The sequence below is a fragment of the Camelus bactrianus genome, chromosome 22 (genome assembly GCF_048773025.1).
Source record: "Camelus bactrianus isolate YW-2024 breed Bactrian camel chromosome 22, ASM4877302v1, whole genome shotgun sequence".
In the NCBI taxonomy this organism is placed as follows: Eukaryota; Metazoa; Chordata; class Mammalia; order Artiodactyla; family Camelidae; genus Camelus; species Camelus bactrianus.
In genome coordinates, this window is record NC_133560.1 from 7,334,634 (window position 1) to 7,350,939 (window position 16,306).

Below are 16,306 nucleotides of genomic sequence, written 5' to 3' on the forward strand. Positions count from 1 at the left end.
GGGGCAGGCCGGGAACGGGGGGGCGGGCCTCCCCCTGGGCCGGGCCGGGGCGGCGCTAGGACCGAGCGCGCGGAGGGAGCGAGCCGGGCGGAGCCAGCGCCCCCCGCCCCCCGCCGGCCGGCTCCCCTCCCCCGGCCGCTGGCTCGCTCGGCTCGCAACGCTGCAGAGGCTCCGAGGCGGCGGCGGCGGCGGCGGCGCGGCGACTCCCTCTTTCCCTCCCTCCTTCTCCGTCCGTCCGTCCGTCCGTGCGTCTGTCCGTTCGGCCTCGGTCCGGCCCGCAGCATGGCCGGCGTCAGCTTCAGCGGCCATCGCCTGCAGCTGCTGGCGGCGTACGAGGAGGTGATTCGGGAGGAGAGCGCGGCCGACTGGTGAGCCCCCCGCCCCCGCCCCCTGGCCCCTTTGTCCCCTCGCCGCCGCCGCCGCCGCGCCTTTGTCTCCACCCGGCCCCGCCGCCCCGCAGCCGGGAGGGAGGGGGAGACCCCGAAATGGTGCAGCGGCCCGGGAGGGCCAGGGAGGGGCTGCCTTTGTGCGCGCCGGGGGAGGGGCCGGGCCGGGCCAGGCGGGGCACCGGTGGGCCCCGAGCGCCCGGAGGCGGCCGCAGCCGCGCGGTGGGAGCGGTGGCCGGACGCGGGCTGGAGAGACGCGAGGTCCAGATGTGCTGCCCGGGTCCTCCTGGCCCTGCGTGGGCCCATCCCTCGCCCTCTCCCCTCTGCCCCGGGCCTGGGGGACAGGTGTGCACAGGGCAGCCAAGGGCACCTTCGCCACCTTCGAGCGGGCGAGGACCGGGCAGGGACGGGGCGGGGACCGAGCTAGCAGAGCCAGCGCAGCCTGCCCGGCCCAGCCCGGCCCGGCCACAGCACAAAGGAAAGCTAGGGCGGGGGAGGAGCGCATTGGGCTGGGGGCCGGGGCGCCCCGCCTACCGGGGGGCCTCTCGGAGTTGGGGTGTGATGGAAAGACACTCGTTGCCACATGGCCACCGCCAAGTGATTCCTGTTCCTCTCAGGGGTCGAGGAGGAGGCAGAGATAAGCCCTCTCTCCGACCTGAAGGGGATTGCAAGAACTAGGCAGCTAGACTGAGACATGCCAAAGGGGCCGAACAGCCTGCCTAGGGGGCCAGGTGGGGTCCCTGGGATGAAGCCCCTAGGCACACCAGTATGGAGGGAGTTCCCAGAGAAGAATGAGAGGGTGAGTAGATCCACTGGGCCCCTAGCGCCATGGCTGGCCCAGTGGCAAGGGGCTCTCAGCTCCCCAGTGCAGAAGGAGCTGGGCTGCCTGCCCTGTGCCCTCCCAGCTGTTGTCTCCCCCTGAGCTGTGGGAGGGGATGGACTGACCACCTGGTCTGGGGCAGGAAGGCCAAGGGGCTCCACACTGCCCCATTCAGGAACCATCGTTCCCCCAAATACTCTTCTGGGGCAGGTGCCCGTGCTGTTCCTTAGGCTTCTTCCCCCCTTGGCAAGTAGGAAACTGAGGCACAGAGTGAAGGCAGGTCTGAGGGGCCTCACTTGGGCTGGCCTCACCCTCCTGCTGGGAGGGCAGGCGAGGAGGGACACTGACCTGGGGGCTGGAGGAGGGGACAAGATGGCTAGGCGTCCATGCCACAGTACTGCAGCACTGGCGGGCGGCCAGGCCTGGAGGGATAGACGAGGGAGACAGGCACGCTCTCTTGTCCTGCGGGTCAGTCACAGGAGAGGCCAACACCGGCTAACAGACAGGCAGCCCACCCGTTGTCCCAGCCCTGCCCCAGAGGGACTGAGATCATGGGAGGAGCTCAGGGCAAGTGGCCCACTTGGCCTGGTGGAAGAATTGGCCTTGGGGTCTGGGCTGTGCTTAGAGAGGCACACTCCACCTCAGAAGGGCCCCCTCGCCCTCCAATCTGAGGGTGCTGCCTACCACCACCCCATTTCCCCCTACCCTCCCAAAAGCAGAGCTCTGGTGGCCCAGTGCAGGGCCACACAACCACTGCTGGCCCACATGCTGCTCAGCAGAGGCCTAGGCTCCCACCAGCAGCATCCATGTGGCCAAAGCGAGTTATTCATCACTGGTGTGCGTCACCCCCCCCCCCCCAATCTGGGTTGTGTGTGGGACACACACACAGATGTACACAGGCACCCTCGAACATACACACATTTGCTCCCTCCCAAGGGCCCAGATAAGCATTTGGTAGAAAGGATGTGAAGATCAAATCCTGCAGGGGGACTCGGCACCTAGCACAGAGCCAGGGGTACAGTGGGTTCTCAAGACTCAGGGGCAGACCCCACACTCTCAAGCCGGAGGAGGGTGTCTTGGGTTAAATTGCTTTCTGGGCAAAGGGAACTTGGCACTGCCTTGCCTTACATTCCCTCTGATTAGGGGCAGGGGTGGGAGGAGCTTACTCCTAGGTAATAGGGCCTCTGAAATGGACCACTGCCCAGGTGCTGGGAGCAGGGGATCTAGGAAGTCAGGTTGTGTAGTCAGAAGAGCTAGTATTGTCCTGGATGTGACCTGGCTCACTGTGTGACCACACAGAAGTCTCTGCACCTCTCTGGTCCTCTTTAAAGGAGGAAAAGGGGATTGGGCTCAGCTGTATTTGGGATACCCAAGGCCCTTCCAGTTCTAACATCCTGAAAGTATGATTGTGTGATTGTCCTGAGGAACCCACCTGCCCTGAGCACCCCCATCCTCAGCTGACCCCAGCATCTCCCTGGAGCTGCTACATTCCAGCTCCCACCTCACCCCAGTCCACTTTGTCTGGCCGAGATGGTTTCTCAGAGTTTGTGTCAATATCACAAACACCTCCTGGTGTTGCTTTGCGCTCTGTGTTGAAGGACTGAGTTAGATATCCCACCTTCACGAAGCTCTCAGTCCGGAGCAGCGTCTGCCTCCAGAGGTTGGAGGTGGTGAGACCCCCATCCTGATTCCTTGCAATTTCACCACTCCCACCCACCCAGGCCCAGGCCACCTCGGATGTGTTTGAGAAGCACTGGTCTAGTGAGATCCGGGGCAGGCTCAGGTACCTCTTTCCATCCCTGCTGGGGTGTGTTAAGCGCTCTGGGGAGGTGCAGCTCAGGGCAGGGCTTCCTGGGGAGCCGGCCTTGGAGCCTCAGGGGTGTCAGTCAAGGTGGGGCATGGGGTGGAGAAGCTAGTCTGGCCTTCCTGTGAAGGGAACCATGTATGCAAAGGCTCCAGTTTGGGGCGGGGTGATATCCAGAACTGTGCTGGGACTCAGGGAGCCAATCCAACGTGGCCCAAGTGTGTGTTATGGATAGGGAGGCCTGGCTGGAAAGGCAGGTGGGGCGGAGGTCAGGGTTGAAGGCCTGCTGAAACCTTTGAGCTATGGTTTCCCCCAGGTAAGGGCCATGGCTACAGCAGGGAAAGGTGGCTGGAGGTGGGTAGGCAAGGGGTGAGAATGGAAGGGGCAGGGCAGGTGTTCCGTGGAGGAGGAAGGGTCCCTCGGAGAGCTTGGGAGAGGCTGACAGGTCACCCCAGGAAGGTGTGATGGCCAGAGTAGTGTCTGGGAACCAGGGTCTTGGAGTTCTGCCTCAGTTTCTCATCTGTGGAATAGAGAGGGGCAGACCCTGCTTCTCCAAAGGCCTTTTGTTCCCAGCGGTGGGTTAGGGCAGCCGGACAGGTGGTGGGACAGCTGTGTTGAGAAGCAGCTGCCGGGGCTGGGGCCCAGGCAACAGTTGGACCAAGAGCTCCCAGCCCCACAGCCCACCTGTGTCCCTTTCAGGAGGGAGAGATCCCGAGACGCTGGGGGCTGGGGGGCCATTTGGCTGTGGCAGTGGCTGGTGCTGACCTCATGGGGCTGGGCCTGGGCCAGGTCCTCCTTCCGCCCTCCTCCCTCTTTGCCTTCCTCCCTCCTTCCTTTCTTCCCTCCTCCCTCTCTCCCTTTCTCCTCCCTCCTCCCTTCCTCTCTCCTTCCCTCCCCCTTCTCTTCCTCTCTCTCCCTCCTTCATTTTCTCTTCAGCCATCGTTTCCCTCCTTTCTCTTCTCTTTCTTCTTCTTCTCTCTCTCTTCTCCCTCCCTCTTTCTCTTCTGTGTCTCCCGGGGGTAGCTATGCTCCTTCCTCTCCTCCTAGCCCCTTGCCTCGTCAGTAGGGAAAGGGGAGCTTGGGGAGGGGCTGAGCCTCCTATGCCTCCAGAACAAGGCCTTTCTTCCTGACTCCAAGCCTGTCCTCTGAGTGGGTCCTCCGGAGGAGACAGCTCTGTCTTCCCTTCTGTGAAATGGATGCTGTGCCACGGCTGCCTGTGGAGAACAAACTAGGGAGGAGGAGGAGGAAGGAGGAAGGCTGCTAGGTCAGCTCTCCACTGAAGCTGAGAGGGAAGGAGAGGCCAGCAGTCCTAGAAGGCCAGAACCTCAGCTAGGGTGGAGGTAGCTTAGGGCTGGAAGAGCTGGAGAGCACTGCCATCCAGGGGCCAGAGTCCAGCCAAGAGTGACCATGGTGACCTCATCCCCATTTCAGAGAGGCGGAGATCAAGGCTGAGGGCGTGTCCCCCGGGTCCTTTGTGTTCAGGAGAATGCGGCTGGGGTGTGGGGTGGGCCAGTCTCGTGCCAATTGCCAGGTTGCCATGGTAACTGGGGGATGCCCAGAGCTGAGCAGCACCAGGTTCTCTCTCCCCACCCGCCTTGCTGTAGGGGGAGGGGTGGTGGGTACCAAGGCACGCACCAGGTAGGTTCCTGGCAACTGCCAATGGGGGATGAGGAGCGGTAGCCAGGGAACGGTAACCAAGGAACCGTCGCCTTGGAATCTCCATCTCACGCCACTGGCTGGGTTGCAGGCTGCTAGGGCCAGGGCTCCGAGGATACAACACATGGGCCCGCTGGAAGCAAGTGACTGGGCAGCGATTTCTTCTCCCCCATTGCCTACTCCCCACCTGACCCAGGCCTCCCTCTATCGGATCCCAGACTGTCCCCCACTGGGCTCCAGCCAGACACCGTGCTTAGCCCTGTTGTTATGGCGACAAGGCTCAAGTGCTGGGCTGGAAACCCCCTCCTGTCCTGCCCCCTCTGTGTCCCTCCTACCCCCCAGGGCCATCTCCACCCAAAATTGGCTGCCTGGCCTCTGTCAGTTCTCCGAACCACCCCTCCCTCTCCCCAGGGCTCTGTACACATACGAGGATGGCTCAGATGACCTCAAGCTTGCAGCGTCAGGAGGTAAGAATTCCAGCCATTCCTTCGCCTTCCTCTCCGCCCCCTCCTCTGGTTGTTTCTTCCCCACCCAGTTGTTTTCTTCCCCACCCGCCTGGCTCCAGGCCACTTCCCTCCCTGCTGCATCCAGCCGACCCACACTTGTCTGGCAGTGTCCTCCTCCGGTCATCCCTAAGGTCCCCAGGGTGGGGAGGGAGGGAGCTTTGTTTCCTGTTTGATTATGAGAAGACTGCGCCTCAGAGAGGGAGAGAGAGAGTGACTTGCCCAGAGTCACATAGCTGGGCGGGAAGGGGCTGGGCAAGGGTGGCCTAGATCACCCCACTGTCTCCAGAGCCCAAAAAAGCTTTATTTTACCTCACTGGGCGCTAGCACCACATGAGACATGATGTGTGAAGAACAAACACTTCCTCAGTCCTACCCCGAATCAGGTCCTAGGGGATTCAGAGGCAAAGCTCACACCTACCTGCTGCCTCTTTCACACCAACACAGAACTCTGGGACTTCCAGATCTCTGGCGGTGCCTGCCGAGCCAGAGAGAAGTCTTTGCTTCAGGTTTCAGGCTCTTTGTGGGAGAGGGGTTCAGGAGACAGGGCCTGACACCCTCCTGATTCCCCCAGATGGGGGCTTGCAGGAGCTCTCGGGCCACTTTGAGAACCAGAAGGTGATGTATGGCTTCTGCAGCGTCAAGGACTCCCAAGCTGCTCTGCCGAAATACGTGCTCATCAACTGGGTATGCAGCCTGGGGCTGGGGAGGGGAGCTGAAGGCTCCCCAGAACCGTCACCCTCCACCCCGCTCCACCCACTGACAGTGCTGGAGAGAACCCCACTGGCCCAGGGAGGAGAGCTGGGGGGCCTCAGCCTGCCGCCAGCTCTTGTCCTTTCCTGACCCCTTCTTTGCTGGGTACTTTGCAGGTTGGCGAAGATGTGCCCGATGCCCGCAAGTGCGCTTGTGCCAGCCACGTGGCTAAGGTGGCCGAGTTCTTCCAGGTGCGAGTGGGGTCGGCGCTCGCAGGGGTGGCTCCAGGCCAGGGTCTGTGTGCTGGGGGTGCGATGGGAGGGAGCCCTGCTGCCTGAGCACGCCTTCTTCCTGCTGCAGGGCGTCGACGTGATCGTGAACGCCAGCAGCGTGGAGGACATAGACGCGGGCGCCATCGGGCAGCGGCTCTCCAACGGGCTGGCGCGGCTCTCCAGCCCCGTGCTGCACCGCCTGCGGCTGCGCGAGGACGAGAACGCCGAGCCGGTGGTCAGTGTACGCCCGCGACAGGCTGGCCCTGCCCGCGGCTCGGCGCCCTGTCCCTCTTGGTCCTCACCCTTCGTGTGTGGGGGCTCCCGAGCCCGCGGCCTGGGGGCTTCGCTCACGCCGGGCCTCTTGACCCTACAGGGCACCACCTATCAGAAGACTGACGCAGCTGTGGAAATGAAGCGGATTAACCGCGAGCAGTTCTGGGAACAGGCCAAGGTGTGGACCCCGACCCCGGCCTGTAGGCTGAGCTGTGCCTCCGTGTCCCGACCCTGGGGGTAGCGCTGGCTTCTCTCCCTCAGTCCCTCCCTCCAACAGTGCGGCCCATCCCACGGGCTCCCCTGCATGGGACAGCAAGCGCTTTTGGCCTCAACGCCCTACGGCTCACCCCTGACTTCTCAGAACCCTGGGTTGGGGTGGGGTGGGGTGGGCTGGAGCGGCGGGGCGGGCCCCCGGCTCAGGGCCTACCCTGCCTTGGCACGGGGCGGGGGTTGCAGAAGGAGGAAGAGCTGAGGAAGGAGGAGGAACGGAAGAAGGCCCTGGATGAGAGACTGAGGTTTGAGCAAGAGCGGATGGAGCAGGAGCGGCAGGAGCAGGAGGAGCGGGAGCGGCGCTACCGAGAGCGGGAGCAGCAGATCGAGGAGCACAGGTGCGCGCAGCCGCCGGCGCGGGCCCGGGCTCCAGGCCCCGCGCGCTCCCGCCCTAAGCGGGTGCCCGCCGCTTTCTCATTCCAGGAGGAAACAGCAGACTTTAGAAGCCGAGGAGGCCAAGAGGCGGTTGAAGGAGCAGTCTATCTTTGTAAGTCCTTTGCCAGGGCTCCCTGGTCAGGGAAATGAGGATGGTCCCTGTGCTCCTGGCCTCTTGGGGGAAGAGGGGGGTGGGGATCAGCGTCTAAGGGGCAGAACTGGGCATTCTGGCTCCTGCCGCGTGGGTGTGGGGTGCCGTGCAGGGGCAGGCCTCCCACCGCCTCCTGTGGAGCTGTCTTACCTGCCTGTGAGAGGACACCTCCTTGGAGAAGTTTATACTCCAGACTGAAAGATAAAAATCTTCCTTGAACCAGACCCTCACTGACCAGGCACTCTGTGCCCCTTCCCAGCAAGGCCTAAGGGGCTCAGGGTGGATGGATTAGACCCACTTCTTGCATTTATGGGGCTCAAGGCCTGGTCCCCACAACGAGAACACTGCAGAGCTACTGAATGAATCTGGGGTGGTGCTCTGAGCATCTGTGCACAAGTATGTGTAGTGTCTCCTTCAGAGCAGGCCCTTGTTCCGGGGTTGCTGTCTGAACCTCCAAACGCTGGGATGGCCCATAGGGTCCTCGTGGGTTGACCCTTTCAAAATCACAGTGGAGTCAAATCTTCATGCTTTGAATTGAATTTTATATTTGAGAAATAGCTGAGGTCATTCAGGGTTGAGCATGGGACAGTTTAGGACAAGAGGTGGGCAGTCCTGGTCTGGATTGGGACTGGACAGCTGTTGGGCCGTGGGGACTCAGACAGGTGCCAGGGTCACACCTGCAGGTGGTATGGCAGGACAGCCCTGCAGGCACTGGCATTGAGTGGCTGTCATAGGTCATTCCAGTCACATCAGCCCCTGAGGGGTGGAGAGGACGTGTGGTTAGTAAGCTCCAGCCTCAATCATTCATTCAACAAACGCTTGCCACTTGCCATGTGCCAGGTGTCGGAAACATGGTGGGGAACAAGAAGAGCAAGGCCCTTTTAAAATTAATTGATGAATTAGCTTATTTTTAATTGTGGCAAAATGGACATCAGGTAAAATGTACCGTCTTAACCATTTTAAAGTGGGTAGTTTCGTGGCATTAAGTATATTTATATGATACAACCATCACCACTGTTTATCTCCAGAATCCTTCTCATCTTCCCATACTGAACCTCTGTACCCAGGAAACACTAACTCCCCACTGCCCCCTCCCCCAGCCCCTGGCTACAACCTTTCTGCTTTCTGTCTTTATGACTATGATTCTTCTAAGTACCTCATATGAGTGGAATCATGCAATTATTTTATCTTTTGTGACTGCTTTATTTCACTTAGCATAGTATCTTCAAACTTCAGCCATGTGGCAGGATGTCTTTCCTTATGAAAGCCATTTTACTACTCCGTTGTATGTGTGTACCACATTTTGTTTATCCATTCAGTGCAAGGTCTTTTTGGAAAAGCTTATTATTTTCACAGAAAATTGTACACAGGCACACAAAAGTAGGAAGAATAGTTTGGTGAATCCCCTCTACTGGTCACTCATCTTCACCAATGACCAACGTTTCAGGCAAAGGCTTAAAGTCTTACATCATTACTTTATAGTCTCAGATGACCCTTCAAGTGTGGCTCATGTGACAAGTGACAGTAGGTGTTCTAGCAGGTCACTATGGTGGCCCTACAACTTCAGGTCCGATAAAGAAGGTCCCACATAAGGAACTTTGGAATTTAGAACCATAAAATACTTTCTCTTGGCTTAAGGAGCTATCTGCTTTCTCTCTTCTGATAAGAATTGCATTCTTTATCTGAGTTCCCTTTTTGCCTGGGCTGCCTGGAAGCTTCCATTTATCTGAAGATGTACAATAGCAATGCCATTGACATTTATGGTTAGTGTCTTGATCTCTATCTCCTACTCCTCAGCTCTCATTTCTTTCAGTGCTTTTCACATTGCTGGTGTGTAAGATTTTTGTGGTCAGCTGCCTACAGTTCTCTTTTCGAAAGAGGCAGAGGAACCTAGCGAGGTCATACTAGGCAGGGGCAGAGTAACAGCAAAGGCTGGTGTGATGTACATTTTTGAGGAAGGCAAGGAGCCCAACTGGAGCCCATTGGGAAATTTGGGAAGAGAGAGCAAGGTCAGAGAAGGAGTTTACACTTCATTCTGGAAGACATAAGTGGTACTTGTGGTGACAGCCTTCTTGAGGCTTTTGGTGTGGTGAGTTCAGTGAGTAGACAGGTACGAACTGAACCTTGGGCTGCTCACACACACACATACATGCGTTCTCATCCCATATCCCCCACAGAGTGTGGGGAGATGATCCAGAAAAAGGAAGTTATGACACGGTGTAATCTGTGTGTATGCCCGGAACACCTAATGGGGGCCCAGAGAAAAAATGACCTGAATGGGCCAGGGCAGTGCCCGAGCTCAGGCTGGAAGCAGGGGGAGTTGGACCCAGGGTGGGGGTTGGGCACTTGGGAAAAGAGATCCATCTCCCCTGCCAAGGCAAGGAGGAGAGAAACGGTACACATGTTCTAGGAACTGCGACTCCATCGTGCTGAGGACTTTTATGTCTACATCTCACAGGGTGTGGGCGAGTCAGGGCCAGAGGGGACTCTTAGGAGGGGTCGTGGGGTACATCAGGTAGGGGGAGGGGAATGTGGGCCAAACAAGGGGCCCCACCTACTTCAGTCCTGGGGTTGCAGTCTCAAAACAGAGTAAAGTGGACAGGTGCAGGGCACTAGGGAGCGTTGGGGACTGGTGAACCGGACAGCACAGGCCTCATGTAAGAGCAGCTGCAGTGCCGCATTGGGGCACCCAGGCCTGTGTTGCCAGGGCTTCTGGAGATCCTGATTTCAGTAAGAAACCTCCAGATTTGGGGGGGGGGGTGCAGGGGAGGTAATTAGGTATTTATTTATTTTTTAAATGGAAGTACTGGGGATTGAACCCAGAATCTTGTGCATGTTGGACACACCCTCTACCACTGAGGTATACCCTCCGCACCACAGAAACCTCCCTGATTTTAAGTGGTGGTGACCAATTAACATTTTGGAAAGGTCCTTTCAGGGTCTGTAGAGTAGAAATGCGAAAAAGAGCAAGGAGACTGGGGACTCGTGAAGAAGCTTCAGTTGTGATACTGACATCCAGGCAGCAGTGATCAGGGCGCGGTTGGCCAGGTGCTGGGGTAGGAGGGTCAAGAAAAGTTAGCTACAAAGTAGGGAGTGCCCCTGGATGGCCCTGGGTGCCTGGTTGGATGTGGGGGCGAAGGAGCAGGATGAGCTGCCCAGGGGCCTGTCCGGACCAGAGGTGAGGTGGCTGAGGGCCTTGCTCAGAGAGAAGGTGCTGTGTGACTGGGCGGTGAAGGTGGTGCCAGGTCGTGAGGGAAACATGGAGGCTGTGAGAAAGCCAAGAGCTCCTGTGGGAGTGGGGTGCTTCGACCACCGTCCCTTTGGTTTCCAGGGTGACCAGCGGGATGAGGAGGAAGAGACGCAGATGAAGAAGTCAGAATCGGAGGTAGAGGTGAGAGCTGGGGGGACAGGACAGCTGAGGTGGGCAGCGCTGTCTCAGTCAGGCACGGCCTGGCCCTGACCCTTTCCTTATGTCCCCAGGAGGCAGCGGCCATCATTGCCCAGCGACCTGATAACCCACGGGAGTTCTTTAAGCAGCAGGAAAGAGTCGCATCGGCTTCCGCAGGCAGCTGCGATGTGCCCTCACCCTTCAACCACCGACCAGGTAGTCCCAGCTCCCACCCTCACCCAACCCCCACTCTTCCAGTTTTGGCCTTGAGCCCCTTTGGGACCTGTCTAGGAAGGAAAGCCTTGCCCAACGAAGGACCCCTTGGAGAAGGCAAGGCTGATTGTCAAGTGTGCTTCCACCCACTGCCTCCAGGTGGCAGGGCTGAGGGGCTCAGATGGGGTCAGTGTTGGGCCTGGGCTGAGCAATGGGTCTTGCTGGGGGGCCATCCGGGCAGCTCTGACAGGGGCTAAGGCATCTCCCTGGATGCAGGGAGTGGCCCTGCCCCAGTGGAACTAGGTCTTGTCTGAAGGGCTGTGCGTGCATGTTGGGTGGGCTCTCGCCCTGGCCCTGAGCGGGTGCAGCCTGCAGCCCATACCCAGGGTTCCCTGTTTGGATTCTCTCTGTGTAGCTCCCGCCTCTCCCTGAAGCAACCTTCCACTCCCTGTCTGCTGATCTGAGCGTTTGCCCCTTCTGTGTGCTTGGCTCTGTGCTGGGGCTCCGAGGGTGGGGCAGGCTGTCCCCAGGCATGTGCTGCTCAGAGGCTGGCTACATTGTGGTGTGTCAGGCTCTCTGCTGTGCGTGGCTGGTGCTGGTGGGAGTCATCTGATGGCTTGAGGCTCTGGCCCAGCTTGGCTGAATATGTGCTCTGGCTGAAGGCAGCTTGAACATCCAGGGCCAGCCCTGGGGGTGGGTGAGGCCTCATGGCGGGTGGGGGAGACTGACCCTCTCTTGTGCTCTGTCTCTCTCTCTCTGTCTGTCTCTCTTGGCAGGTCGTCCGTACTGCCCTTTCATAAAGGCATCGGACAGTGGGCCTTCCTCCTCCTCCTCTTCCTCCTCCTCCCCTCCACGGACTCCCTTTCCCTATATCACCTGTCACCGCACCCCAAACCTCTCTTCCTCCCTCCCATGTAGGTAGCAGCCCCAGGCCTCCGCGGGGGGGTAAGGAGGGCCCCGCTTCCCAGCAGCCCCCCTGCCCTCACTCCCCCAGCCTGAACGCTGATCTCTGGTGTTTGTCCCCAGAGCAGGTACTGCCTGCCTCTCTCCCTTGGCCCTCAAGGGGCTCTGGCCCTTAGGGGCCTGGCTTACACGGTTTGGAGCTGTGGTCTGGCCCCTGGGGGGCCTGGGGAGCTCCCAGCCCCCACCCAGACTCCAGAGAGGAGGTGCTGGCCAGGCCCCAAGGTGGACAGTCCTGGTCCCACCTGGCTCCCTGACCCTCACTGACCAGCCTGGGGGTTTGTTCCATAGGCAGCCACCTGGACAGCCACCGGAGGATGGCGCCCACCCCCATCCCTGCCCGGAGCCCATCTGACTCCAGCACGGCCTCCACGCCCGTTGCTGAGCGGATCGAGCGGGCCCTGGATGAGGTCACATCTTCGCAACCTCCACCACTGCCACCACCACTCCCACCAGCCCAAGGTGAGTGAGGGGCCCTCGTCCCTGGGCTGGGACACCAAGTGGCTATGGTAACGACCCCCCAGGGATCTGGGCCACCCCTCACCTAGACTGTGCTGCCCTGGAAGTGGCTGTGGCAGGGAGGTCAAACCTGCCCTCGCTGAACCTCAGTGTCTCTCCCTGGAGTGGGGATTGGGCCTTCCTCCCGGGCAGCTGAGTGGTTTAAAGACACTAGGTAGATGGGCAGCGGGGGCCAGTGGTGCCAGAAGGCACTCTGCATGGAAGTCTCGGTAGAGGTCTTTCCTGGAGGTTGCCAACTCCTCGGTGGGTGGCAAGGTACTGTCGAGGGTGGCTGTCCAGGGCCCCCATCCTTCCTGGGAGCTGATCACATGTCTCCTCCATCTGGGCTGTGACAGAGACCCAGGAGCCCAGCCCTGGCCTGGACAGTGAAGAGCCCAGCAAGGAAGCCAGAGCAGCAGCCCCGGAGGCCTGGGCCGGCAGCCCCGAGGAGGAGCCCCCTCGGGCAGCAGAGCCCCCCCAGGCCCAGGGAAGCCCCACAGAGGACTTGATGTTCATGGTGTCTACAGAGCAGGCCGCCCTGGCTGCCCCTCTAGAACCGGCCGGGGCTGGAGCCTCGACCACCGACACCCCAGCAGCTGGTGCCACTGAAACCGACACTGCCGCTGCTGACACCGCTGTTGCCAACGCCGTCACCCCTGCCGCTGCCAGCCTCATTGACCTATGGCCTGGCAATGGGGAAGGGGCCTCTGCACCCCAGGCTGAGCCTAGGGCCCCCACACCACCCTCGGGTGCCGAGGTCACTCTGGCGGAGGTGCCCCTGCTGGACGAGGTGGCTCAGGAGCCGCTGCCACCAACAGGTGAAGGCAGTGCCAACCTTCTCAGTTTCGATGAGCTGCCTGAGCCGCCTGCCACTTTCTGTGACCCAGAGGAGGAAGTAGAAGGGGAGCCCTTGGCTGCCCCCCAGGCTCCAATTCTGCCCTCAGCTCTAGAGGAGCTGGATCAGGAGCCCGAGCTGGAACCGGAGCCGGAGCCCCACCTGCTGACCAATGGCGAGACCACCCAGAAGGAGGGGACCCAGGTGGGGCTGGGGCTGCTTGGTGGGAGGGGAAATAGTCAGGGCTGGAGCAGGGGGCTGACCCTGCCTTCCTCAGGCTTACGGAAGTACCTTTTCCCCTTTCCCTGTGACCCATATTGTTGAGGGGGTAAGCTCTGTATCATTTCCCATCCCTGAGGCCGGCTCTGCTTTTATTCCCAAGACGGGCATCTGTGTTTCCCTGGCAACCACTGATGGAATCACAGGTTGTCAAGGAAACGGTGCTCAGGCCTGGTAGGTCAGCCCTAGTCCTGCTGGGTGGGTCCCAGTGACATGGAGCTTTTCTCCTGCAGGCCAGTGAGGGGTACTTCAGCCAATCACAGGAGGAAGAATTTGCCCAATCGGAAGAGCCCTGCGCAAAGGCTCCGCCTCCTGTGTTCTACAACAAGCCTCCAGGTAGTGCTGGGATGGGTGATGGGGAGGAATTTGGGTCACGGTGCTGTGTTCAAGTGTAGACAGCTTCACAGCACACAGTTGGCACAGCTCCCTGGGGTTGAGGGGACACAGGCATGGATCTGCTGGGCCATCTCCTTAACTCCCTTCCCTTCCCCACACTGCAGAAATCGACATCACCTGCTGGGATGCAGACCCAGTACCAGAAGAGGAGGAGGGCTTCGAGGGTGGCGACTAGCAGTGGTGCCTGCCCTCAGGCTGCCCTCGCCAAGGCCGCCCACCTGCGCCGGCCTCTGGCCAGACGGCCCGCAGTGCCTGCACTCGCAGCAGCTCCGCCTGGCACCCACTCTGGATTCCGGCCCTGGCCGAGGACTTGGCCGCTTCCCTACCCACAGGGCCCGACTTTTACAGCTTTTCTCTTTTTTTTTTAAAGTTGATAGGAGACTTGTACAGTTGACTGGTTTTCCTCCCGTTGGTAGTTGAGACGCTGTTGCAAATTCCACCCCTTCCCGCCCGGTCCAGATTGTAGCTTAGTCCTCCCTGCTCACTCAGTTGGCCGGGGTGGAGGCCTCACCCTGCTTGGGGCCTGGCGTTGGGCGGAGCTCTGGTGGGAAAATGTTCCCCCCACCTCTTTTCCTAGTTTTCTGTTTCTTGGAAAAATATCACTTTGTATTCTCTGTCCAGGGCTTCAGATATTTTGCACGAATTTTAAAACATGGCAATAAATGGCTCGTGGGCTCTGGCTCCCTGGGACCCCTCCCCTCCCCAGCCTCCTCTTGACCCCTCCCCACCTGGCCTGAAGGAAGTAGCAGGCCCAGCTGGGGCCCCTCAGCTTCCTGGCCCTTTCCTGCCCCCTCCTGCTGGGCAGGTCCCAGGCTGGAGGCCCTAGGTATGATTCAGGTCAGGGCTATGGGTGGCCCCTCTCCACCTCCTCCCTCTTTGCTTGGGTTCCTTTTTCACGTTCAGTAACTGTTTTTTGGAAAGCACAAACTTCTGTAACAGGTCGTGCTCATGTCTGTTAATAAAGAAATCCAGATCCCTTCAGGCCTGCTGCTCCGGGCCTCCAGGGGCTGATCTGGGGTGGGCTGCCTGCCCTGACCCCATTCCCAAGTCTTCCCACCTCCAAGGATGTAGAGGGCACCTCATCATGACTTCATGGGCAAGGAAGGTGGGGTCTGAAGCTCCCGAGGTTACTAGCCTCTGGTTTGAAGCAGGCAGACCTCAGGCTTAGTCCTGCACCCTCTGGCCAGTTTGTAGCTTAAAGGTGCATTTAGGTAAGGTCCCGCCAAGGCCGGGCAGGCCTGCCCACTAGAACCTTGGGCGCAAGCAGTGGGTGCCCCCTCCGCTTGTACCAAACCAGATCACACACCTTTATTATCCTCAAAATGTAACAAACGGGGTAAGAAATCCCTCCCTCCCCACCCCCCCCCCCACCCCCCACAGTCCAAGGGAAGCATTTAAAAAGCCCCGCAATCAGGCCAGGAGTCTGCAGGTGGGGCCCGGAACGCCGGGCGCCCCTCTATACGGCTGTAGTCCTCCCGAACAAGGGGATGGAGACCGGCAGGCGCCAAGCTCCGTGCTCCAGTGGCTCTCGGCTGCTGAGCTCCGAGTCGGTCCAGCTGGGGAAGACCCGGCGGCCGCGGTCTGCCTGCAGGCAGAGCGCAGGGCAGGGCGGTGCGGGCCGTGGGGCGCTGGGCAGGTGCAGCGCCGACGTGTATCCCCGATCCAGGAAGAGCGGCTTGTAACTGGGCGGCGGCTGCTCCTGTTTCTCCGCGCTGTCGCGGCGGCTCAGAAAGGGCGTGACGATCTTGCGGTAGAGGCCGCGCGTGTCAGTGAGCACCTCGCTGTAGGGCGGCGGCGGCTCGGCCATCAGCACCGCCTCTTCGTAGCACGGTGGCTTGGACATGTCCGATTCCGCTGCGGAGTAGGAAGCAGTCTCAGGGCGTGAGGCCACCTGTCCCCAACCTCCCTCAGAGACCTTGGCCAGTCGCCAACCCCAGACCCAGCCCGATTCCTCCTGGGTTTTCAAGGAGGCCCTCCGCTGGAAGCCTCGCGGGTCAGCAGCGAGTCCGCCCCTCGCCGAGGCCTCCCCGACCCCAGTGGCCCAGGCCGCCTCCTGGCGGAGGTGGGGACTTACCTTGGCGCGGGTAGCTCCAGGGCCGCGGCGGCACGGAGAGGTGCGGCGGCGGCGGGTGCGGAAGCGCGTGGTGGTGTGCGTGCGGGTGCGCGTGAGGTTGCGCAGGCCCGTGGTGCAGCAGCGGGTGCACGTGTACGTGCTGATGGGTGTGCGCCGGCGCCTCGAGGCGGCCTCGCTGCGGTGGTGGTGGCGGTGGCAGGCCCGGGGGGCTCCCGGCCAGGCTGCCCTCGAGCTCCAGGGGCTCCAGCTCGAGGGCGCGCAGGTTCTGCTCACGCAGTCGCTCCTCCTGGCGCCGTTTGAGGCGGCGGCGCAGGAAGCTGCAGAAGCAGCAGAGTAGGACGATAAGACCCCAGATGAGCCAGAAACCAGCAAAGCACGTGAGGAACGTGTAGGTGCCCTGGGACATAACCATGGCGGCGGCGCGGGCGGCGGGTCCTCGGCTCCTTCACTGGACAATGGG

At 60.5% G+C, this 16,306-nt stretch overlaps 2 protein-coding genes across 4 annotated transcripts; one reads left to right on the forward strand and one right to left on the reverse strand.

Moving 5' to 3' along the window:
• Positions 1-114: 114 nt before the first annotated feature.
• On the forward strand, positions 115-14,753 carry DBN1 (drebrin 1). Of its 3 annotated transcripts, XM_074350207.1 has the most exons (15): positions 115-368; positions 5,078-5,133; positions 5,744-5,856; positions 6,039-6,113; positions 6,223-6,369; positions 6,508-6,585; positions 6,864-7,015; positions 7,101-7,164; positions 10,535-10,594; positions 10,684-10,807; positions 11,581-11,718; positions 12,056-12,226; positions 12,619-13,301; positions 13,610-13,712; positions 13,877-14,753. In XM_074350207.1, the coding sequence occupies exons 1-15, from the start codon at positions 283-285 to the stop codon at positions 13,945-13,947; spliced, it is 2,121 nt and encodes a 706-aa protein (XP_074206308.1). In that variant the 5' UTR covers positions 115-282; the 3' UTR covers positions 13,948-14,753. The 3 variants fall into 3 exon arrangements, with proteins under 3 accessions (XP_074206308.1, XP_074206306.1, XP_074206307.1); XM_074350205.1 differs by lacking the exon at positions 11,581-11,718 and having other exon boundaries at positions 116-368; positions 6,223-6,375; XM_074350206.1 differs by lacking the exon at positions 11,581-11,718 and having other exon boundaries at positions 117-368.
• On the reverse strand, positions 14,746-16,258 carry PRR7 (proline rich 7, synaptic). The gene is made up of 2 exons (XM_074350213.1): positions 15,847-16,258; positions 14,746-15,626 (listed from the first exon to the last, which is right to left on the reverse strand). Exons 1-2 carry the CDS (start codon positions 16,256-16,258, stop codon positions 15,229-15,231), a joined length of 810 nt encoding a protein of 269 aa, XP_074206314.1. The 3' UTR covers positions 14,746-15,228.
• Positions 16,259-16,306: the final 48 nt, after the last annotated feature.